The 25157-nt window shown below is 35.7% G+C and overlaps 1 protein-coding gene across 1 annotated transcript; it reads left to right on the top strand.

Moving 5' to 3' along the window:
• Positions 1–1035: 1035 nt before the first annotated feature.
• LOC134852030 (tuftelin-interacting protein 11-like) lies at positions 1036–24900 on the top strand. Its single transcript, XM_063868308.1, has 17 exons — positions 1036–1063; positions 6039–6155; positions 6266–6372; positions 6443–6682; positions 6759–6977; positions 7134–7275; positions 8587–8800; positions 10320–10593; positions 10973–11148; positions 12170–12585; positions 13009–13315; positions 15959–16232; positions 16612–16787; positions 17808–18223; positions 18647–18853; positions 20887–21107; positions 24472–24900. The coding sequence occupies exons 2-17, from the start codon at positions 6044–6046 to the stop codon at positions 24751–24753; spliced, it is 3783 nt and encodes a 1260-aa protein (XP_063724378.1). The 5' UTR covers positions 1036–1063; positions 6039–6043; the 3' UTR covers positions 24754–24900.
• The last annotated feature ends 257 nt before the right edge of the window (positions 24901–25157 follow it).

Genomic DNA, 25157 nt, shown 5'->3' with positions numbered 1-25157 from the left:
AGTTTTGATATTTCGTGTAATGCATTGGAATTTTTGTAATTTATTGATCAATCAAAAAAATAATATTAAAATTCAGATGTTTCGAAGTAGAAAAGTCCAAGACATAAATCGAAGTAAGCCAAGACAAACATGTTTGGTGAATTGAAACATTTTCCTCATAATTATCTCTACTTTTTGTTAAAAGCAAGCAAAAATAGTTGCTATGGAAAAAATAGACAAAGCAACCATCAAAAAAATGTCATCAAGGAAAACATACAATAATTTTCCTAAAAAAACTTTAAATTTTTGATCAGAATGTTTTTTAAAGAAACTGGTAAGGTTTTATTGGAGTTTTCTGAGCAAACTGATTATTTTAGCAGTATAAGTATAAAAATCTCTTATATGATTCAGTATCTAACTTAAAGCAAACCAACGAGAAGCACTGTTATTTCGTGTTTTTGCACAGGCGTGCCTCAATTTCATATCAATCGGAAAATTAGAAACTAGAATTTTGTTAATCTTTGCTCTAGATTTTGCTTGAGATTTTTATTAAAAGAATGCTTAATTGAAGCAGTTTTGTGTCCATATTTTTTTGAGTTAAATTTCATAAAGAGTCTTCTGTTAGAATTAGGAAAAAACAGAAAAATAGAACAAGGTTTCATTGCAAATTTCTTTTTGTTTTTCAATTATAAAACTAAAAAAAACTGTCTACTATAAAAATTTCAGATAAAATTCCAAAAGAAAGACTAACTAGCGTTTTTTGTGGCGGTGTACCACCTGTCATAAACTTCACTGCGGCTTTGAGTTTTATAACATTTAGTTATCCTAACGAGCCGTAAATCTTCTCTAATTACGTTTTGCCGCATGCAAGCCAACTAGCACAGCGGATTGATCAGTATGTTGCGAACAATGGAAGCCTCAATGAACTCCGGATCAACGCTGGCGGCCCAACTCTCAGCAATGAGAGCGGCTCTGACAGCGAGGAACGAGAAGAAAAAGGAAAAAAAACAGCGAAGTTCATTCATTATCTAAGCCGAAAGAATTGTAAATTAGCCTAATTGTTGTGATAAACTTATTAAATAGAAATAGTTTCATATTTTGAGTATGCGAACCAGACGTGCAGACTCAGTATCCACAACGGATGTTGTCACAACGGATAGCGGAAACTGTGCGAAATGCAAGAAGACTGGAGAACCTGGATCACAATGGATACAGTGCGACATTTGTGATGAGTGGTTTTACAATGCCTGTTGCAGTCTACCACCTGATCTTATCCCGCAAATTCCAAAGCTAAATTACTGTTATTCAGATGCAATATTTGTTTATCAAAGAAAGCTTTACCTGTTTCTCATGTTACTGTTCAACATGCTATCAAGGAAGCTCTTTCAGAGTTACCTAATACTGTTGATAAATTAGTGAAGGACAACTTATCTACTACTTTACCTGCTGTTAACACTCCGTCAAGAGTATCTACTGAGAAACTTGAACGCAAACTTGAATTCGCATTCAGAACCTTCCTGAACCAACTGATAATACACAGTTGAAAAGGATGGAGTCTGATGAAAACCTTGTATCTGATGTACTTAAGCATTTGAAGGAGTGGGATCGATATAATGTATCCTCAATTAAGCGTTTGGGTCAATCAAATCCACTAATACACGACCTCGGTCTGTTTTGGTGAAAATTTTTAATGAATGGAGTGCTAGCAAAGTTCTGAAAAAAGCACAACTTCTCAAAGAATTTCGCTCACCAGTGTTTATATCAAAGTCTCTAACAAGTGATGAACTTGCATTGGTAAAACTAATTCTCAAGAAACGCTGGGAATTAATCAATAGCGGAACTCCGAAGCAAGATTTGAAAATTCGGAATTTACAACTCTTTCACAAAGACATTGTCGTGGATATTACTGCATGACTGACCAGTGTAACAGTTTTATCTTGGAATGCTCGTAATTTGGTCAGCCTTGACAAACGTTTATCCTGTATCAAACTTTTACATATCATGTCTCCTGATGTTTTGTGTTTATGCGAAACTTGGTTAAGCTCCAATGACACAAATATTTTACCTAATACAGGTTATTACACAAATTCACAAGCTGCCCGAAAAAATGGCAATCACGGCGGAGTTGCAATACTTGTGCGTGATGGTTTGAACCTGGCGGCTTGGGACTGCACTTTACCTGATTTTGATTTTGCTTGCGGCACTGTCTTAAGTACAGATCCTCATATCCTTATCTTATCGGTTTATAATCCCCCCGCCACATCAAATTATAGAGTATCATCCACACATTTATCTCAGTGTCTGGAGTTATACACTTCAAAGTTTCTGCATGATTTTCCCTGTGGTATTATTTCTATTTTTGGTGATTTCAATATGCCAGACGCGTGTTGGATATCTCCCTCTGCCACTACCGCTAGTTCACAGGCTGTGATCGACAATTTCGATTCATTGAATTGTGTCCAACTAGTGACTGAGCCGACGCATATTAGCGGCAACACGCTAGATATTTTTGTTACAAATCAACCTGAACGGTTCTCAGTGATTGTGGAACCAGACCATTTTACATCCGATCATTATCCTGTTACATTTATTTTCCATGTGTCTAATTCTGAAAGCATCACTTCTGATTTACCTAATGACATTCCAATTTATTCTAAAAACACTTTTAACATCGATGTTTTCATGAATTCTTTAGTTATATTTGATTGCTTTTTCCAAGTTTATTTTCAAATGATTCCCACTGATTTTTATCTTGCGTGTCATGATGCTATGATAAAGTCGGTTCAGACTTCTATTTGCCTGAAACGCAAGAAAAGATCTATGTTTCCATTCTATTTTTCTAGCCATTCCGTACATCTCATTAACAAAGTCTCTACTGAGAAGCGTAAATTGGCGAAATTCAATTTGCTCTATTCGACATTGTTGGCTGATCTTCAATGAGATTTGAATAACTCGATTGAGCTAGACAAAATTACATTACTGTCTTCTTTTCATTCACTTGATACTAACGACTGTTTCAAGTTACTTCACAAACTTTCTGGCAGCACACCAATTCCTTCTATTGTTAAATTGGGAGCCTCATGTGCTTCTACTGATAACACCAAAGCCGATTTGTTTAATATCTTTTTCTGTTCTGTGTACAAAAGCGAAACGTTTACGTATAACGGTTGTTCTGATAATACTTCAATTAACTTGCGCGGTTTTGATTTTCTTCCAGACAAAATTAAATTCGTTCCAAACAATAGCTTTATTTTCAACCTTATCATATCAAAGACTTGGGTATTTATATCTCGGCTACTTTGGCTTGGAATCACCATGTTTCTGCGAAACTTAAGAAAGCCACAAAGTGTTTTCATTATTTAAAGCGTAATGTTCCTTTCAACTCACCTCTTAAAACTAAGCTTCAAATGTACATTTCTTGTGTGAGGTCCATTTTACTTTATAACTCTTGTATTGGGTACCCAAATTTATCAAAGCTACGTGATTTGGAAAGATTCCAGAAAAAGGCAGTAAAGTGGATAATTTGTTCCACTAATTATACTGACAGTCTTGTGATGTTAAACATACTGCCTATTTGCTATCAAATCGTTTTAACTGATTGTCTTCTCTTGTTCAAACTGTTACATAACTGTTACGACTTCGATATTAATGACTATGTTACTGTTAGTGACTCGAGACCGGGTAACAGATCCAGTCAGAGAATGGTATTCTCTGTACCTCTTACCCGCAAATTCTGTTCCCTTGGGAGCTTTTTCCAAAAAACAATTCATAGCGTCAATAGTGTTTTAGCAAAAGTCGACATCAATGCTACAACTACAGTCTCACAAACCAAGACTCTACTCTTCAATTTCCTTAAACAGCAACTTCAATCAACCTTCAATCTCGACAATCCATGCACTTTCTTCATCAAATGTCGTTGCAACACATGAACAATTTAACTCAAAGCTTGAATTACGCAAACTCAAAATTTCACTTTTATATGTAGTATCATTCTCTAATAAAGTTTATTTTTTCTTCTTCTTCTTCTATCTCCTAATAAATATTTTTTTTGCATGCCACAATTGTAATCCTAGTAATTTGTTACTAATTCCCACAAAAATAAATGTTTTTTTTTTGCATGCAACAATTGTAATTCTAATAATTTGTTACTAATTCCCACAAAGTAGTGTCAGCCTTAAGTTAGAAGGCCAGTCCAAAGCCTAAGTTGCATTGATTTTTAGGTAGATCAAAATATCCCTCATGGCCGAGCGACTAAGACTTGTCGACTAGTCCCACACAACAAACAGCAAGGTTCGATCTCCGCAAGAAATCTACTTTTCGTTTCCATACACCCCGAACACTGGAAAAAACAAACCGAAAGAAACAAAACCTGCTAATTACAGATTTCGGGATAAAGTTCTGGGCGCTCTTCCGTAGCCTAGCTCAACTCGACATAGGCACGACCGGTATGAATTCAAAGCATGACCGTTTCAGATTTATCAAAAGTCGTGGAGTATCAGGAACCTTGGTTTCCCTTTGTTAAAATCCCTTTAGGAATTTTTTTTGACAATTAAAAGCCCCCGAAAAAGCCCTGATCGTTTGAAAAACATCATCACCATATTATGGAACTTACAAATATATATCCTTTAGCTGTAGTTTTGTAATTTACCTTGCAGAAAACAGATCGTTTTGGACGAACCGAGAAAAGATTGGTGTAAATAAGGGTTTATACTAGCAACAAGATGGACTGTTAGTAATAACACCAAGATAATAGTAACATGGGGCAAACGGACTCGGGGGTTCACGATTCAGCCGCGCTTTCTTTGATGTGAAAATTTTCAACCCCCATGCCAAAACATCGCGAAAACTGCATAAGGATGCATACAAATACCACGAAACGCTGAAGAACTCCAAATATCAGCAAAGAATTTTAAACGTAGAGCAGAGTAGCTTCTGCCCGCTAATTTTTGGATGCACCGGTGGCGCTGCTCCAACAGCCACGCGAACGATGCATCGATTGGCCGAAAAACTAAGTGAAAAAAGACAAGAAAGCTATCCAGAATCTATAAACTACATAAGAACTAAAATAAGCCTCGCGCTCCTGAGGAGCTCTATACTTTGTATAAGGGGGTGCAGATCGCTACGCAAAGTTCAATTTATCGACAACTCCATAAGCGCTATTGTAGAGGAAGGACGGCTAAGATAAATTAACATTACGACGATGCATTTAATGCTGATTTGTGACTTCATTGCTGATATATATGCATTTTTATATCGCTGGTATGGCCCTATCCAGCTTGTGCACTTACCGTAACTAAACGGAAGGGCCCCTTTTGTAATTTAGTTTTCAAAAAAAAAGATAATAGTAACATTATAGAACTAGTTCGCAAGAAAAAACTTTTTTTGGTCAGCAAGCTGTTGAAACTATGCAAGTTTGGAATAGTTGAGCTCATCGCTTTAAGAGCTTGCTTGAAAAGTCAACTGTTCGCGGTCCGGTTTATTTTATTCCTACAACATGAAATACTTCAAAGTTGTTGTTGATGGACTGAACCTGTTTGAAAAAGTCTGGTTTAGTGCAAGTTGTTTCGGTTGTCAATAACAATGTTTTCCAACAGGTGATTGAAAGGATGAAGAGGAAAATATCTGCTCGTTTTGTAATAAATTTTTTCAGAGCGCTAAAGTGATTTTTTTAAACCGAAAGATTGCTTACTATTTTTTATGCTTTTCAAAAACCGATTGTTTTAATTTCTGAAAAAAAACCATATCCATTTCCATTGTCAAACAAATATTGTTATCAACTAAATTTGTAAAATTCTGAATTGATTGTGAAGTTTGCATGCTTTTGGTAAGCTTAGAATTCCTGCTGCCTTGAAATTCAGGTATTTGACCTGCTACCTAGAAATTTTCCGTCAAGTTAAGTTTAAACTATTAGACAATTGCGTTCCCTTTAAATTGGGAAAGCCTTTTTGAAATTCTAACAATGCAATAACCTGAAAGCAGATGCAGATATATCTATCATACTTGCGCTAACTCACCTTGCGATGATTCTTTATCGATTCAAAATTGCTCACAATTTCAGACCAGAATGGACAACGATGAAGAGGGTTTCATCAATTTCAAAGTTACTTCGGACGATCTAGAGTTCGAATTAGATCCCCGAAGTTCGCGTAGGCAAACAAAGGATGAGGCTATCTATGGTAGGCCGCATTTGTCATTTCTTGTTAAATCGGATAGCACTCGTTACATCTGTCGAGAGATAGCTCTAAATCTTGAGAATCAGTTTTCATTCCTAAAATCCATGTTCAAGGTATCTGGGCTCGTGACGAAGAAAAAAGACAGAAATACTCAAAATCAGCTTTCAGTTCTGGCATCAATTTTGTCAGTGGAGGTGTCTCGGAACCCAAGGACATTGAGGTATATTTGAATGAAAATGATATTCCAAATATTTCGATTCCCAGAACTTTTTTAAGTTGCTTAAATCCAGGCAGGTAATTCAGATGAAGCCGCCGATGACAATAAGGATGATGTGATTACTGATTCTGAAAATGACGAGGACGATTTTCGACCAGCTTCGTCTTCGCTCAGACCGGAAAGCAATGCAAAAGATGACCAGCAGAGGCGAGCATTTGGTGCAGTTACATCTCAAACTGCGTATAGAGCCTCAAGAGAGTTTGGTAACTGGCAAAAATACACAAAAGGAATCGGGTACAAGCTGCTAGACAAGGTAATTCAGTGCTCATCAGAATTAAGTTTCTGAAAGCCTCAGCAAGGTTGCAGGGTCATTTATTGAAATGTTTTAGATGGGGTACATACCCGGAAAAGGTTTAGGTAGAAGCAATCAAGGTATTGTCAATCCAGTGGCTGCCAAAAAGCGAAAGGGGAAAGCAGGAGTAGGAGCGAATGGACCCGAGAGAGAAAACGAGGAGGAAGATTTTGTAACCGACGCTGGTGGCCGACAACAACCGAACCAGATGGCAGCGTCTGCCAATCAAAAACGGCAATGGAGGAAAACCAAAGCGGTATTATCTTGCGATTTTCTAATCAATTAAAATTAATTTCCCATTTATTTTTTTTTGCGCATCAATATCAGCAATACTTTTCAGATCTGCAAATGTGTAGCTCAATTTATATACTTGTTATGGCAAAGCTGTGTTAAATTACTGTAATTATTTAAGGGTGAAAAGAAGGCAAACTACAAGTTTGTAACTGTTGACGATTTGAGGCGGAAAGCATTGACGACAAAGACAGCTGATTTCAGTGCTCTAGGAAATGTAAAAGTCATTGACCGAACGGGACCTGAAACCAAATATCTGCATGGTATGTATAGTTGAAGTTGCTTAAACTTTAAAAAAAATGACTTAAGGTGTATTGCCTCAGGTTTTTCTTGTTATAATTGTACTTGTGATTACCACAGATGTGATTGCCACAGCAACCGGACTGTACGGCAAATTTTTAAAAGATCAAAGAACGATTTGTAGAGGCAAATCTTTATTTAATCACTTAGAAATGAAATGGAGCTTTTTTCTTGTTCCATATGTACAGTCACATTTCCTTGATAGGATATCTTACGCTTGCGATTAGCAAGTGTTATCAAACTGGAATCTAAACTTTTTCGTGTAACAACTAGTTTAACAGAATCACTTGAATCATTTTACCTTGGGTTCATATGAATTCATAAGCGAGATGTTAATGCGCGAAAGTGGCGAAGACGTAAGGTTCCTGCCTGTAAAGTCAATGGTTTGAATCTGGACTGGATCTGTTTTTTTTTGTAAGAAAATTTTTGTCGGACTTCTGTTTGTCAGCTTAGTTGCCGGAGCACCAGATTTGCCTAGAATTTTGGCATGTTTTACTCAAATTGAAAAACATGTCAGTCTATTCCGGTTTTGGCCAAGTAATTGAGTTCCAAGAATTTAGGCTATTTTTTCCCCTATTTTTTTTGATTTTTTTTATGCTGTTCATTAAAAAATTTTCCTAAGTTGTTTTCTTTGTAGTTTCAAGTAGTGTTCGGCTCTTTTCCACTTCTTCTACCTTAAAGTATCGAGTTTGATGTTTGTTTTACGTGTTATTACGGCTAAATGCGCGATGTTACGATGTAAGGTATGAAGAAAAAATCTGTTCACAGTTGTCGATTTGTTCACCACGCCACATTTAATTGCATTATGACAACGTTTAATAAATTTTAAATTGAATTGGAAAAAGGGGGAACTGGAGAAGATTCTAGTGTTCTGTGCATTTAGTGCAGTGGCAACACTTATGCTTGAGACTGCAGATCCCACAAGTTCGATTATTTTGTCGAAAAAAGTTTCGAATTTTTTGATTTTCATGGCTGCTAATTTTTGTCAGCTTAGGTCCGGAAGAAAGGTTTGGTTTTTTTAAGCATTTTGAAAGCTTTTTGTAAAGTTTCTAATGGTGCAGGTAAATATGTTTCAGGAATTTATTGTCTTTTATGAATTTTTTTTGGTTTTTACGTTTTTTTAATTTCCAATTTTTGATTTGTCTTTTCTTGTGCTGATAACTGTAGTCATAGATTTTTATATCCCAAGTGATGCGAAGCTCTACTTCGCGTATGTGTTCTAAAAGTTTAAAACTGACCCCTAGCTTTGGATAAATTTTGGTTGATGAGTTAAGGATATGATGAACTGGCACGTCAATACAAGCGGCCTGCAAGTGACGATGAGCTATCAGATGGAGAGATTGAGAGTGCGAGATCGGGATTTGGAGCTCAAGCCAGGATGCCGACTCCATTTGGTGTGAAGTCTGCCTTCCATATGCCTGAGCTGATGCACAATATCAACAAAATAGTTGAATCAGTGGAACAGCAGATAATTAAAGCGGACCAAACGTAATTAAAACTTTTTTATGGTAGATTTAGAAAGGTTGCGGGTTACTGTATCGTCCTATGTTTACACAAGCAAAGCTTGGGTTGTAGTATGAACTCTCTTTTTTCTAACCTAAATCGCAAATATTGTTGCGACAAAATGTGTGCATTTTGATCAATAACCAGCTATTAAGTATTAAGTACAGCCAATGCTAAGGATATTACGACAGACTATTATATTACACATATCACTTTAGCTTCAAGGTATCATCGATCTGTGGCGTAGATGTAGCGAAGGAGATCCGCTACTAATTAAAAGTTTCGAACCTGGGCAGGGTCGGATGTTTTGATGGATACTCGTATACTAGTTAAAATGCATCCGCTCTAAAAATTGAGGCATTCTAGTTGGTAATTTTTTTTTCAGTTTGACTGCTAATGCGTCATAATTGGCTTGCGTCACTTAGCAATTATGTAGACTGATAATTGGCGTGCGTCACTTGAGACATTTTAGACATTTTGTAGACTCAAAGTTTTACCCATTCAGTTTTTCCCAGTAGCGTTATCGGTAATATTTTTGCTTGTGTGTGCAAAGTGCAACTTCGCCTCTGTGTTGACTTCAATTTGAAAATACAAAATGAAAATTAAATGGCTTACTTGAAGTTAATTAGATTAGCATCTCAAGATTTCGAGTTTTCTAATGCCAACACCTTTTCTGTTAAAAATTTCCTACGCTACTAGCTAATATCAATAGTATTTTCTTGGAATCGATTTGTAGATCAAATTTAATTCAGTATAACATTGGTGGGATTGTAGCTCACTTTTTGTAAGTACCCTTGTGATAAGCAAGGGTATTGCAATCATGTACTAGGCTTTTTCCCCGTTAATAACTTAGTTCCCAGAGTGGTGAATTTAGTAGGAATGGTAAACGTCACGTCTGACATGCTCAATTCCTAATAAATATTCAAATGAAACTACTATCAATTTACTAGTAATTAGATAAAGTCCGTTTCAGGTTTGAAATGTTTTTTCAAAAAAAAATCTGGAAATTTTTCAGGTTCGTGGTTTTCGTCCTAGGTTCTGTCGGTTCTTCCGTTTTTTGAAACGTCATTTTTCATCTGGTAAAGTTTCAATTTCCTAAAGAATGGTTTTGGATCCAATTTAAACAGTTTTTTAGTCTAACTGAAAGTTAGTAAATTTTACCTTTACCAAGTCTGATTTTGGGTATTTTTTTGTTTGTTTTCAAACTTTCAGTTCATGTTATATCGGCTTGCCCCACGTGTATTGCGTAATTACGAGGTAAAATATTTTCTCATGCGATTGTGTTTCAAAATGGAAGAATGGATGGGTCGGAAAAACTTTCAAAAACTTTATGACATCAGTTTTGTTTTCGGCTCAACACGTTTCGACGCAAGAGTTGTTGCCGCTTGGTTAATGAATTCCAATTCTTTTAAAGGCTTTTCATGAACTTCATCCTATACAATCACGAAGTTTTTATAGCTGTGGTTTTAAAAAAATATATGTAAAAATGAAAATCGTATTTCAGAGCGCTTCGAAGCGAAGATAAAATAGCACATTTGAGATACGAAGAAGATCGTCTGTCGACACAATTTAACGAAGAAGCAGACGAAATAAGTCGTCTTTCGGAAGTGATTGAACGACTCAAAACTCTTGAGAGTCAGTCGCGATTCGGAGGCGAAGATGGAAATCTGTCATTCAAAGACTTGACTGACAAATTCGTGGGCGTGAAGCAACAGTTCCCCACAGAGTTTGTGTTGTACGAGTTGCATAATTTTACAATTGCTCTTGTTTTTCCGAAAGTACGTCCTCTTAGACAAGTATAATTGATTTGATTTATTTTCAAAAAAAACGTGAGCCTAATAAGTTGATGGCTGAGAAAATCAATAATGAAATTAACGAAAACAGTTCTTCGTAAATTTATCTAAACACTTAGTGAACTTAAAATCTCGGTTCCAATTTTCTACTCTGGCCTTGTTTATTTGTTTTGTTTCGAATTTGAATGTGAGAACCCTTTTTATGAATTAAATCAAAGGTTTAGCATACGCGAGTTTTGTATCTGAGGGAGAAGATCTGGAATTTAAATACCTTTTTGGCCCTTCTGATAATTGATATTTAAATTGAGCTGTCCGAAGCAATTCCTAATAGAACCAGATAGTGAAATTTTGTGATTGTTTTCAGGCAAAAGTGGAGATTAACAACTGGGACATGTCTGCAGAATCGCCATCAGACTGTGTGGGTCCAGTGAAAGAGTTTGAAGCCTGGAAAGATATTTTGAAGGACAACAAGAACTCGCAGAATATATATGCTCATATGATTTGGGATATATGGATGCCAAAAGTCAGAAGATATATTCTGTAAGCTGATATTTTTTAAAGCGATGCGATAGTGTTTCTTTAGGAACTATGGGGTAGAGTGTTTTTTTTTCTATTTCAATTACCTCAAAGGAAGCTCATAGAGGGTCAAGTATGATATCTTACGATAGAACATTTCAACAGTGATTCGGATTCCGGAAATTAGAAAAATTGTCAGTCTCGAGAAAAGTTGGTTTGAAATTTTCTGGTTTTCAAACTAATTTAACAGTCTGAAAAACTAGAAAGTGGAGAATAAAGAGAGAGAGTAAGCTTGATATCTAATTTTAATGCGTTTTAACGCTTTAGCTATGATAAACTAATTCTAGCAGATTTATATCCAATTGAACCCCCTCTCACCGATAAAAAAATTTTAGTTTTTTTTTCTGTTCATTAAGAGTTGATGAACATAGTTCAGACTCTTGTAGAGGTCGCAATGATTTTTTTTAAAGTCTTAAAATTTGTTCAGGATCAAATATACTTTATCGCGGTTTGACGTTTATTTTTTTTAAGCTCAGTTGATTTCATTTCTTAAAAGCTCAGTTGAGCTCAGCTGATTTCCTTCCTCCACAATTGAACAGCGAAAGTGTAAAGGTCTCGAAAAACGTGATGGCTTCTAGTTGCAAAAATGGAATTTAATTTTCAGATTTCCAAGCGAAATGGAAAAATTGTCTATTGATCCAGTTTTCTCAAATCGGATCAATTTTGCCGAAAATGTGCCACTCATAAATTGATCTAAAATTTCAAAGAGCTTTAATGGCGTCTGTTTTTTTTTCTTCCAAATTCGAAAGTTTTCAAAAAACAAGTCCGTCGTATTTTTTTCCGGTTTACTTGCGTTCATTGACTCTTTTACTACTGTCTGTTGGCTATATTCTTTTAGTTGCTTCCTGTGTATAACTGTTGTCGGAATATTTTGGGCCTCTGGTATAGCAACCTGCTTTCTATCGCCTCGATGTTTAAAATGTGAAAATTTTGTTCTTATGTGACCATAGTTGAATCATATAGACGAACTGATCTTTGAGTTTAGATCAAACTCAATTCGTTCAAGTGAGCGTCTCATAGAAATTCTTGAAGCATGGTCACCATTGTTGCCCAAAAACATATTCATCAACATCGTGGAACAGTTTCTCATTCCGAGGCTTCAAGAAGCCCTGGATTCATGGAACCCAGTTTCGGATACAGTTCCAGTTCACTCCTGGATCCACCCCTGGTTGCCGCTTTTGGGCGACAGATTGCAACCTTTGTTTGTGACTATCAGAACTAAGTTGGCCCAATGTCTCGTTAACTGGGATCCGACGGACAGAAGCGCGAAGATGATCATCGAACCTTGGAGGGATGTGTTTTCGAAGGGAGAGATGGAAGCATTCCTGATTAAAGCGATTTGCCCTAAGTTGAAGATGGCTCTTCACCTAATGCCACTGGACAATACTAGTTCTGGAATCGGTTTGTAATTGAATAGCTGGTTTTGTAACTTTTCATTTGCTCGCAATTTTTTGACCGAACGGTTTGCTTGTTGGATTGATTCGCTTGTTCATTATCAATTTCATGCTTGATACAAAATTAAGTTTTGATAGTATGCTAAAATTGGCGTGAGGTACTTCTTTATATTTTACTAATCAAGGTGCCAAATGATTTTCATTTAAAGTGTTTTGTATTAATTTAAATAGAAAATTCCTTGAGGTTGAGTGAGCTGTTAAATTATTTCCAGCTTTAATAGAGATTGAAGTTCGATTAATAAATTTAAGTTGTAAGAAGAATTATGACTATGTATTGCAAAATTAGTCTCCTAGTTTTTCTGAAAATTCTTGCGGTTTTTGTCTCTGCATGCAATTTTAAATTGAGTATCCGACGATGAATTTGTTTAAGAACTGCTTCGATCTGTGTTGATCTGGCACGACCTCCTCTCTCTGCACCAGTTGAGTCAGATATTAGTGGCTCACTTCTTCCCCAAATGGATCCAGTGTCTCTGCGTCTGGCTGTCTAACCAGCCCAACTTCGATGAGGTGGAGAAATGGTACAGAGCATGGCGGAATGAGTTCCCTATTCAACTTCTAGCTCTCAACGAAACCAAAGGTCACTTTCATTCAATTTGTGACCATAAAAGCACACTATTAACAGGCTCAAATGACAAGTTTCTTCTTCTTTGGACAGTTTCAAAGAAATTAAGATCCAAATAGGTGGCCCTTCTAGGCGAAGCGAATTTTTCATATTTGTATGATTTTTTTTTCTGTAGGCTTGGGTTTCTATTCGAGGTTGTCATTAATAAATTTCGCTTTGAGATATTAGAGCAAGTATTCGCTACCCTACTATGGCAATGAATGTGCGGGAGGACGAGCTCTCACTTCACCTATATATTCAGTTCTACCAAAGCATAATTACTCAAGCTAAGCGTAGTGTATTATTACCAAGATTTTTAAAAAAGCTAAGTCGCAAGTAAAAGTGTTCATTTGGTGGTACTTTTGGTATATTTCAATTTAATCATATCTAAGCTTATTTATGCGTAAATAATTTAATGGAATATGTTGCTGCTTTATTTTTGGCTAGTGCTATGTCCTGTTTGAAAACAACATTTACTATGAAAATGTATGGGATTTGGTGTTTTTCGTTTTTTTTTGCGACGCTTTGGAAAGTTTTTGGACTTTTCGCAGAAATTTCAGTTTTTCTCAAACACTACTTTACCGATTTTCAAAAAAATGGTTAAAATAGAAAACCGGCTCTTGTGCCAGCATATTCTCAAAAAAATGGTTAAAATAGAAAACCGGCTCTTGTGCCAGCATATTCTCGAAAGTTTCACTTGGCCTATTTGTTTTGAGTTTTTTTTATTTTCTCAAGAATTAAATGCACAATTCTGAGATGAGGGGTTCAATCAAAAGAACAAGTTATGTGGATCTCCCTTTCTTAAGCGGCTATTCCTTAAATTCGGTAGAAAAAAAATGTATGGCCTCAAACAAGCCCATTTTTTGACATTTTGATTAATTTTAAAACTTTGACTTCTCAAATCTACCCTGCCAAATCAGTGATAAAGGGCTTAACCGAAAGAAGAAAATCAATTATGCGAATTTTAACTGCACAAGCGGCTATGCCCTGTGTTTTTGAAAGAAAAATATGGCCTTAGAAAATGTCCAAATTTTGAAATTTGCCCGTTTTGTCTTACGTTACTTTTTCAAAAACTAACCTACTGATTCCGAGGTCGATAGTTCATTAGAACTTAGATTTCCCTGAGTAATCTGTTTTAACCTGTTTTTTTTTTTGTTGAAAAGCTGATATGGACTTTGAAAAAGTTCCTTTTTAATTTTTTATTGTTTTTGATAGAAGTTTCGTCAATTCTCGAAAACTACTTGCTAAATCTCATATTAAGGCCTTAATTCCCATGCTTTAGTAGAGAAAAGTTTATGAACTTAGGAAAAATAAACTTTTTGATCAATTTTTGGAATCTTTCTCACTTTTTTTTTGAAAACTACCGAGCTAAATTCTGAGATCAAAACTTCAATTGAAAGCGCGAGTATTAGATTTCTTTAAATTAGCTGTTTATCCCCTACCTAAGCAGAGAAACAAGAGTTTAGTGTCAAGTCCATTTTTTGAAATTTTTAAATTTACGCATTTCTGTATCAGTAGAATATATGATTAAAGATATTATAACTGGTAGATTCAGCATAAACAGGTAGATTCAGCATAAGCAGATGCGAGGACGTGAGACTCCTAACAACGTGTCGGATATTCAAATCAGGAATATTTAAAAAGTTTGTAGACTGATAATTGGCGTGCGTCACTTGAGACATTTTAGACATTTTGTAGACTCAAAGTTTTACCCATTCAGTTTTTCCCAGTAGCGTTATCGGTAATATTTTTGCTTGTGTGTGCAAAGTGCAACTTCGCCTCTGTGTTGACTTCAATTTGAAAATACAAAATGAAAATTAAATGGCTTACTTGAAGTTAATTAGATTAGCATCTCAAGATTTCGAGTTTTCTAATGCCAACACCTTTTCTGTTAAAAATTTCCTACGCTACTAGCTAATATCAATAGTATTTTCTTGGAATCGATTTGTAGATCAAATTTAATTCAGTATAACATTGGTGGGATTGTAGCTCACTTTTTGTAAGTACCCTTGTGATAAGCAAGGGTATTGCAATCATGTACTAGGCTTTTTCCCCGTTAATAACTTAGTTCCCAGAGTGGTGAATTTAGTAGGAATGGTAAACGTCACGTCTGACATGCTCAATTCCTAATAAATATTCAAATGAAACTACCATCAATTTACTAGTAATTAGATAAAGTCCGTTTCAGGTTTGAAATGTTTTTTCAAAAAAAAATCTGGAAATTTTTCAGGTTCGTGGTTTTCGTCCTAGGTTCTGTCGGTTCTTCCGTTTTTTGAAACGTCATTTTTCATCTGGTAAAGTTTCATTTTCCTAAAGAATGGTTTTGGATCCAATTTAAACAGTTTTTTAGTCTAACTGAAAGTTAGTAAATTTTACCTTTACCAAGTCTGATTTTGGGTATTTTTTTGTTTGTTTTCAAACTTTCAGTTCATGTTATATCGGCTTGCCCCACGTGTATTGCGTAATTACGAGGTAAAATATTTTCTCATGCGATTGTGTTTCAAAATGGAAGAATGGATGGGTCGGAAAAACTTTCAAAAACTTTATGACATCAGTTTTGTTTTCGGCTCAACACGTTTCGACGCAAGAGTTGTTGCCGCTTGGTTAATGAATTCCAATTCTTTTAAAGGCTTTTCATGAACTTCATCCTATACAATCACGAAGTTTTTATAGCTGTGGTTTTAAAAAAATATATGTAAAAATGAAAATCGTATTTCAGAGCGCTTCGAAGCGAAGATAAAATAGCACATTTGAGATACGAAGAAGATCGTCTGTCGACACAATTTAACGAAGAAGAAGACGAAATAAGTCGTCTTTCGGAAGTGATTGAACGACTCAAAACTCTTGAGAGTCAGTCGCGATTCGGAGGCGAAGATGGAAATCTGTCATTCAAAGACTTGACTGACAAATTCGTGGGCGTGAAGCAACAGTTCCCCACAGAGTTTGTGTTGTACGAGTTGCATAATTTTACAATTGCTCTTGTTTTTCCGAAAGTACGTCCTCTTAGACAAGTATAATTGATTTGATTTATTTTCAAAAAAAACGTGAGCCTAATAAGTTGATGGCTGAGAAAATCAATAATGAAATTAACGAAAACAGTTCTTCGTAAATTTATCTAAACACTTAGTGAACTTAAAATCTCGGTTCCAATTTTCTACTCTGGCCTTGTTTATTTGTTTTGTTTCGAATTTGAATGTGAGAACCCTTTTTATGAATTAAATCAAAGGTTTAGCATACGCGAGTTTTGTATCTGAGGGAGAAGATCTGGAATTTAAATACCTTTTTGGCCCTTCTGATAATTGATATTTAAATTGAGCTGTCCGAAGCAATTCCTAATAGAACCAGATAGTGAAATTTTGTGATTGTTTTCAGGCAAAAGTGGAGATTAACAACTGGGACATGTCTGCAGAATCGCCATCAGACTGTGTGGGTCCAGTGAAAGAGTTTGAAGCCTGGAAAGATATTTTGAAGGACAACAAGAACTCGCAGAATATATATGCTCATATGATTTGGGATATATGGATGCCAAAAGTCAGAAGATATATTCTGTAAGCTGATATTTTTTAAAGCGATGCGATAGTGTTTCTTTAGGAACTATGGGGTAGAGTGTTTTTTTTCTATTTCAATTACCTCAAAGGAAGCTCATAGAGGGTCAAGTATGATATCTTACGATAGAACATTTCAACAGTGATTCGGATTCCGGAAATTAGAAAAATTGTCAGTCTCGAGAAAAGTTGGTTTGAAATTTTCTGGTTTTCAAACTAATTTAACAGTCTGAAAAACTAGAAAGTGGAGAATAAAGAGAGAGAGTAAGCTTGATATCTAATTTTAATGCGTTTTAACGCTTTAGCTATGATAAACTAATTCTAGCAGATTTATATCCAATTGAACCCCCTCTCACCGATAAAAAAATTTTAGTTTTTTTTTCTGTTCATTAAGAGTTGATGAACATAGTTCAGACTCTTGTAGAGGTCGCAATGATTTTTTTTAAAGTCTTAAAATTTGTTCAGGATCAAATATACTTTATCGCGGTTTGACGTTTATTTTTTTTAAGCTCAGTTGATTTCATTTCTTAAAAGCTCAGTTGAGCTCAGCTGATTTCCTTCCTCCACAATTGAACAGCGAAAGTGTAAAGGTCTCGAAAAACGTGATGGCTTCTAGTTGCAAAAATGGAATTTAATTTTCAGATTTCCAAGCGAAATGGAAAAATTGTCTATTGATCCAGTTTTCTCAAATCGGATCAATTTTGCCGAAAATGTGCCACTCATAAATTGATCTAAAATTTCAAAGAGCTTTAATGGCGTCTGTTTTTTTTTCTTCCAAATTCGAAAGTTTTCAAAAAACAAGTCCGTCGTATTTTTTTCCGGTTTACTTGCGTTCATTGACTCTTTTACTACTGTCTGTTGGCTATATTCTTTTAGTTGCTTCCTGTGTATAACTGTTGTCGGAATATTTTGGGCCTCTGGTATAGCAACCTGCTTTCTATCGCCTCGATGTTTAAAATGTGAAAATTTTGTTCTTATGTGACCATAGTTGAATCATATAGACGAACTGATCTTTGAGTTTAGATCAAACTCAATTCGTTCAAGTGAGCGTCTCATAGAAATTCTTGAAGCATGGTCACCATTGTTGCCCAAAAACATATTCATCAACATCGTGGAACAGTTTCTCATTCCGAGGCTTCAAGAAGCCCTGGATTCATGGAACCCAGTTTCGGATACAGTTCCAGTTCACTCCTGGATCCACCCCTGGTTGCCGCTTTTGGGCGACAGATTGCAACCTTTGTTTGTGACTATCAGAACTAAGTTGGCCCAATGTCTCGTTAACTGGGATCCGACGGACAGAAGCGCGAAGATGATCATCGAACCTTGGAGGGATGTGTTTTCGAAGGGAGAGATGGAAGCATTCCTGATTAAAGCGATTTGCCCTAAGTTGAAGATGGCTCTTCACCTAATGCCACTGGACAATACTAGTTCTGGAATCGGTTTGTAATTGAATAGCTGGTTTTGTAACTTTTCATTTGCTCGCAATTTTTTGACCGAACGGTTTGCTTGTTGGATTGATTCGCTTGTTCATTATCAATTTCATGCTTGATACAAAATTAAGTTTTGATAGTATGCTAAAATTGGCGTGAGGTACTTCTTTATATTTTACTAATCAAGGTGCCAAATGATTTTCATTTAAAGTGTTTTGTATTAATTTAAATAGAAAATTCCTTGAGGTTGAGTGAGCTGTTAAATTATTTCCAGCTTTAATAGAGATTGAAGTTCGATTAATAAATTTAAGTTGTAAGAAGAATTATGACTATGTATTGCAAAATTAGTCTCCTAGTTTTTCTGAAAATTCTTGCGGTTTTTGTCTCTGCATGCAATTTTAAATTGAGTATCCGACGATGAATTTGTTTAAGAACTGCTTCGATCTGTGTTGATCTGGCACGACCTCCTCTCTCTGCACCAGTTGAGTCAGATATTAGTGGCTCACTTCTTCCCCAAATGGATCCAGTGTCTCTGTGTCTGGCTGTCTAACCAGCCCAACTTCGATGAGGTGGAGAAATGGTACAGAGCATGGCGGAATGAGTTCCCTATTCAACTTCTAGCTCTCAACGAAACCAAAGGTCACTTTCATTCAATTTGTGACCATAAAAGCACACTATTAACAGGCTCAAATGACAAGTTTCTTCTTCTTTGGACAGTTTCAAAGAAATTAAGATCCAAATAGGTGGCCCTTCTACGCGAAGCGAATTTTTCATATTTGTATGATTTTTTTTTCTGTAGGCTTGGGTTTCTATTCGAGGTTGTCATTAATAAATTTCGCTTTGAGATATTAGAGCAAGTATTCGCTACCCTACTATGGCAATGAATGTGCGGGAGGACGAGCTCTCACTTCACCTATATATTCAGTTCTACCAAAGCATAATTACTCAAGCTAAGCGTAGTGTTTTATTACCAAGATTTTTAAAAAAGCTAAGTCGCAAGTAAAAGTGTTCATTTGGTGGTACTTTTGGTATATTTCAATTTAATCATATCTAAGCTTATTTATGCGTAAATAATTTAATGGAATATGTTGCTGCTTTATTTTTGGCTAGTGCTATGTCCTGTTTGAAAACAACATTTACTATGAAAATGTATGGGATTTGGTGTTTTTCGTTTTTTTTGCGACGCTTTGGAAAGTTTTTGCACTTTTCGCAGAAATTTCAGTTTTTCTCAAACACTACTTTACCGATTTTCAAAAAAATGGTTAAAATAGAAAACCGGCTCTTGTGCCAGCATATTCTCAAAAAAATGGTTAAAATAGAAAACCGGCTCTTGTGCCAGCATATTCTCGAAAGTTTTACTTGGCCTATTTGTTTTGAGTTTTTTTTATTTTCTCAAAAATTAAATGCACAATTCTGAGATGAGGGGTTCAATCAAAAGAACAAGTTATGTGGATCTCCCTTTCTTAAGCGGCTATTCCTTAAATTCGGTAGAAAAAAATGTATGGCCTCAAACAAGCCCATTTTTTGACATTTTGATTAATTTTAAAACTTTGACTTCTCAAAGCTACCCTGCCAAATCAGTGATAAAGGGCTTAACCGAAAGAAGAAAATCAATTATGCGAATTTTAACTGCACAAGCGGCTATGCCCTGTGTTTTTGAAAGAAAAATATGGCCTTAGAAAATGTCCAAATTTTGAAATTTGCCCGTTTTGTCTTACGTTACTTTTTCAAAAACTAACCTACTGATTCCGAGGTCGATAGTTCATTAGAACTTAGATTTCCCTGAGTAATCTGTTTTAACCTGTTTTTTTTTGTTGAAAAGCTGATATGGACTTTGAAAAAGTTCCTTTTTAATTTTTTATTGTTTTTGATAGAAGTTTCGTCAATTCTCGAAAACTACTTGCTAAATCTCATATTAAGGCCTTAATTCCCATGCTTTAGTAGAGAAAAGTTTATGAACTTAGGAAAAATAAACTTTTTGATCAATTTTTGGAATCTTTCTCACTTTTTTTTTGAAAACTACCGAGCTAAATTCTGAGATCAAAACTTCAATTGAAAGCGCGAGTATTAGATTTCTTTAAATTAGCTGTTTATCCCCTACCTAAGCAGAGAAACAAGAGTTTAGTGTCAAGTCCATTTTTTGAAATTTTTAAATTTACGCATTTCTGTATCAGTAGAATATATGATTAAAGATATTATAACTGGTAGATTCAGCATAAACAGGTAGATTCAGCATAAGCAGATGCGAGGACGTGAGACTCCTAACAACGTGTCGGATATTCAAATCAGGAATATTTAAAAAGTTTTCTTTTTCTCGGTCGAATTTTTTTAACAGTGGCAATTTGATAGAAGTTCTAGCTGCTCTATTGGTGGTTATTGTTAGTAAAATTACAAGCGTTCGTAGTGCAGATATGAGAATATATGTAATACTCCTAATTTCAAGAAAAGTTTTTTACGCTGCCTTTTTAATCGTTTCTTTGTGTTTGCGAAGCGTAGCTTCGCCTCTGGGTTGAATTTGGCTTCAATATTGGAACTAATTGAAATGTACGAGCAAAAGCATGGTCTTCAGTCGCAATAAAGAGAAAATTATTTTCTTCTTCAACTTGAAATTTATAATGAAAAGTAATTTTTTAACTGCCTGTTACTTATTTTTGAAAGATATTTTTTATTAGCCTCTTTCAAGCAAGCAATGGACATGATGACCAGGTCTGTCTCTGGATCATCTGTGATGGGCTACGAGTATGTCACCCCCATTCCACAACATCCAGGACCGCCCACTCACAATATGGGGGGCATGCCTCAGCATCAGTACCACCCATACAACAACAGCGCCCATCACCCGATCTATAACTACAATATGCCAGCTACTGCTGCTGACGGATACGTGCCGCACGTATGTATTTATATGTAAAGGCAAGACAAAATGCGATGTAATTAAACGGTATAATTACGATAAATTAAGTGTCTTCTTAAGCGTTACTAGATGTTTTTCCAGCAAACAAACATGTTAGTCGAGAGATCAGCGGTTCTAACCGCGTAGTCGCCGATTTTCTTGACCTGACATAATCAATGAATCTTATAACCTACATCATAATCGAATCAAATTCTGTCAAATAACACTCTGCATTTGGCGTCTTGTTAATTTTCCTGCTAAGAACAACAAGTATCCGTAGTTCGAACTCGATCAGGACCTGAGCGTTTTGAAAACAAGAAAGTTCAGCATGTGTATATTTTTTGTTTTTTAAGCCTCCTTGTCCCCCCTTTCCACAAATTTCTATCATGTGTCCCCAAGCTTCTTTTTACACTATCGGGCAGCGTAGTGTATTTGTACGAACCTTCCTTTTTTCTAAGCTAACTCGCAAATAAAAGTGTTCATTAAAAGTGCTCACTTATTTGGTTTACTTCTGCTATAATCAAGATCTGTAGTATTAGAAGTTTCATAGCATCTATTAGCTGCTTTTTTGTGGCTAGTGTTTGTTAATAAGTATAAGTAAGAGTTCGTGGCTGAGTGGATAGTGTGTGATACTCATAATCTCTGTTGCAGATCGAATCTGAGATGTAGCCAAATTGTTACTAATTCGAGGCTTATTTCTTCTTTTTCCTATAGCACTTTATAGAGCTACTTTTTATCATGTTCTTGCGTATCTTTGCGAAGCGAACCTTCACCTCTGTGTAGATAATTGTTTCCCCCAATACCTCAGTTTTAGTCTTTTCCACGCGAGAGCATGTGTATTTGTTACTTGGGAAACAGACTTTTTCACCGTACACGACTATTTCAATTTTGTAAGAAATTGACTGCTTTTTTAATGAAATTCCATTTACTTCGAAGCCGTTCTTATTTGCTCTGGTAGTCGACAGAGTTAGAATCCCGGTCTGTCCTTGTTTTTTACACTTGCGAGCGTAGTGTAATAGTACGACTATCCTTTTTTCAATCTAAGTCGCAAATATTGGTGCCACTTTTGGTGGCACCTCTACGGCTTTTTGATAGAATGTGCTTTGACAGTGGATTATGAAAAATTAACAGAGCTGATGTATTTTTATTTGTTGGAAGAACCGAAAAAAGCTATTTGTTTCAAGCAACTTCAATCATAAAAATATGACTTCAAGAAATTTTTTTAACTCAATTTATCTCGCAATTTTTTTGAAATGCTTAATTTTTTTATACAAAATTAGGCTTTAAGTATTCCAATTTATTACATGCAAAGTTAATGTGGAGGCATTCAGCTTGTTGTTTTCGAACTTTTTTTTTGCAAAATTGTGTCTATCTGTATTTGGTGAATTTTTGCTGCATCGCATAGGCAATTTTATAAGCATATATAGCTGCTTTAATTGTTTGTCGATATTTTAGCGTTCATGACCGAGAGGTCAGATTGTGAGACTCCTAATCTCGAAGTCGCAGGTTCGAATCACATACGCAGCGAAGTTTTATCAAATCGAGGCTTTTTTCTACTTTCTTTTACTTCACTTTATGAAGCTACTTTTTTGTCGTATTCTCGCTAATGTTTGCGAAGCGCAGCTTTGCCTGTATAAATCTATTGAGTTAGAGATTTCTGGGACTTTCGTTTGTCTGCTTGTTTTTTGTCAGTTTACTTTCCAAAGCATAGAAATTCTTGAAGGATAAGGGGTTTTCCAAGCTTTTACACATGTGCAGCGTAGATTTATTGTACGATGCAATTAATTTTTCAACCTAAGTAACTACTTTTGGTTTGCAATGAATTAACACAGTTAATGCTTTTTAAATGCATCAATTGCAGTGAAAAAACTAATGGTTCCTAGCTAAAAAGAATAATAAGTACCCTTGGGACAAGCAAGGTTGTTGCAGCCGGGTGCTAGGCTTTTTGCTCCCGTGAACAACTTTCTGTGTGATTTTGCAGATATTTGTCTTGCTTCCTATTAAATTCAAAGACAATCAACCAGCCAGCGCATCGAGACTCCTTCCCACTTAGGGCTTAGAGGTAACGCGGTCGCCTTTGTACCCTTAAGTTCGGGGTTTCGTTTCACAGCTGGACCTTGTTAAGAGTCGATGAACGCAGATCAGACTCTTACATAGGTCGCAATAATTTTTTTGTTTTTTTTTCAGGAAAAGTATTCAAATTTTTTCAAGCTCAAATTTACTTTTTTTCGCGGCTTGACTTTTAAGTTTGTCTTAGGTTCAGATCATTGACTTTGGCAAAAAGGATTTCAAACTCCACTATCGAACAGCGTTAGAATGTTTTTTTTTGTCGGCTATGATCCTGGATTTTATTGTAGCAATAAACAGGTCGAAACCTTTAATCAGCCGTGTGCTGCTTTTTCAGGTAAAAACCTTGTTTAATCAAGCTCGAATTTGTTTTTTTTTTGCGGTTTGTGGCTTAGCTTTTCAGGATTAGCTCAGTTTCATTTTCTAATTTGAAGGCAATTTATACCAATGGAAACGGCATGTGGCGCTAAGAAAAATGCGAGTTTTTGTTTCGAAAACGAATTTTTATTTAAAGATTTTTCTGCGGAATTAAAAAAAAGCTGTTGATCTTGTTTCATCTAAAGATCTTCGACGTGATGTATTTAGTCTCCGAAAGTCAAAAATTGTGTAAAAAATGACTTTTTTCTTTCCTTGAAATCCTTGGCGTGTTTGCAATGTTTAAGAGTCGATAAGCGTAGTTCAGAATCTTGTTTATGTCGTGATTTTTTGTTCGTTTTTTTTCAGAAGTCAAAATTTGTTCAGGCTCAAATTTACTTGTTCGTGGTTTACTTGTTCTATTTTTTTTAGTTGTAAAGAACGCATACTCCACTATCGAACAGCAAAATTGTAAAGGTCTGGAAAAACGTGATCGACTTCTAGTTCTGGGTTCATGTTATCAAAAAAACGTCGATCATTCATTCAAGTATTTCACAGAGCTTTAAGGCCATATATGTTCTTTTGAAGTTCGAATGATGAGTTTTTTTTTAAAGTAAATCAGTATTTTTTTTCGGTTTGCTTGCAGCCATTGATTTTTTTCCAACTGTCTGTTGGCTATTTTAAGTTTTTAAGCGTGAATGAAGAGTGAATTAAGTTTTCTTGAACTTGTGCTATTTCAAGTTCATTTCAAATTAATTCGCTAATTGAAGGCAGATTATACTCTCAATATAAAACGGCAACTGTCGCAGAAAAGCGTGCATGACTTGTGCTTCAAAAGTGGGTTTTAGTTTCAATATTTCCCAGTTACCTTTTGATCCAGCTTTCTTGAATTGGGATTATTTTTCATCATTGAAGTCCTAACTGGTAGTTGATCTTGTTTCAGAGCATCTTGCGACTGCAACAGCAATCAGGTGTCGACTCCTCGTCTGCATCTATGATGCAATTGGACACTTTCCGAGACCTAGTGGAACGAAGATGCTCGGAACTGAACCTTCTGTTCGCACCTGTTCCAGGAGTATTTCACGATTCGCGCCAGGTGTACACTTTGGGAACTGTCAAAGTGTGCATTGACAAGGGAGTCCTGTTTGTGAATAAAGGGGGAGGGGGTACTAAATGGCAGCCTATGGCACTACCCGCTGTGCTGAGTTACGCGAAAGATAGATAAATAAAAACTGGAAACTCTTATTTGTTTGTTGCTGGGAGAACTTATCTTCTGGCTTCTCTGATGTAACTATTGTTGCGTTTATAAAAAGGGTTAAATGTTTATTTTGGAAGCTATTTTTAATTAAATCACACTTTTTGAACGTTTTTATGATAAAGATCTCAAAACAGGAATCTTGAATATTTAATATCTTGAATATTGTTCCTTGCTTTATTTGAAATTAGTGAAACAGTAGTTAAATTAAACCAAGTTTCATGTACATCGAAGGTTTTTGTATTAAACTAACTTAGCTAAAAATTTGGATCATATTTGGTGTATAGTTTTGGACCGTTAATATGGTTCCTGATGAGAATTTGGGCATTCGTGATGTTAGATGGCTACAGATCGTCTGGTGACACGGTTGCTTC

This window comes from Symsagittifera roscoffensis, chromosome 7 (genome assembly GCF_963678635.1).
Source record: "Symsagittifera roscoffensis chromosome 7, txSymRosc1.1, whole genome shotgun sequence".
NCBI lineage: Eukaryota > Metazoa > Xenacoelomorpha > Acoela > Convolutidae > Symsagittifera > Symsagittifera roscoffensis.
Note: the sequence above shows the minus strand (reverse complement) of the source record. Positions and strands in the feature narration are given on the sequence as shown.

What these genes read in the sequence shown, in the direction of transcription:
- LOC134852030 (XM_063868308.1), top strand. Translation starts at nt 6,044, where the DNA reads ATGGACAACGATGAAGAGGGTTTCATCAATTTCAAAGTTACTTCGGAC. An exon ending in TCAAAGAAATTAAGATCCAA is followed by an intron (nt 13,316 to 15,958) that starts ATAGGTGGCCCT and finishes ATCGTATTTCAG; the next exon opens with AGCGCTTCGAAGCGAAGATA. An exon ending in AAAGTCAGAAGATATATTCT is followed by an intron (nt 16,788 to 17,807) that starts GTAAGCTGATAT and finishes CTTTGAGTTTAG; the next exon opens with ATCAAACTCAATTCGTTCAA.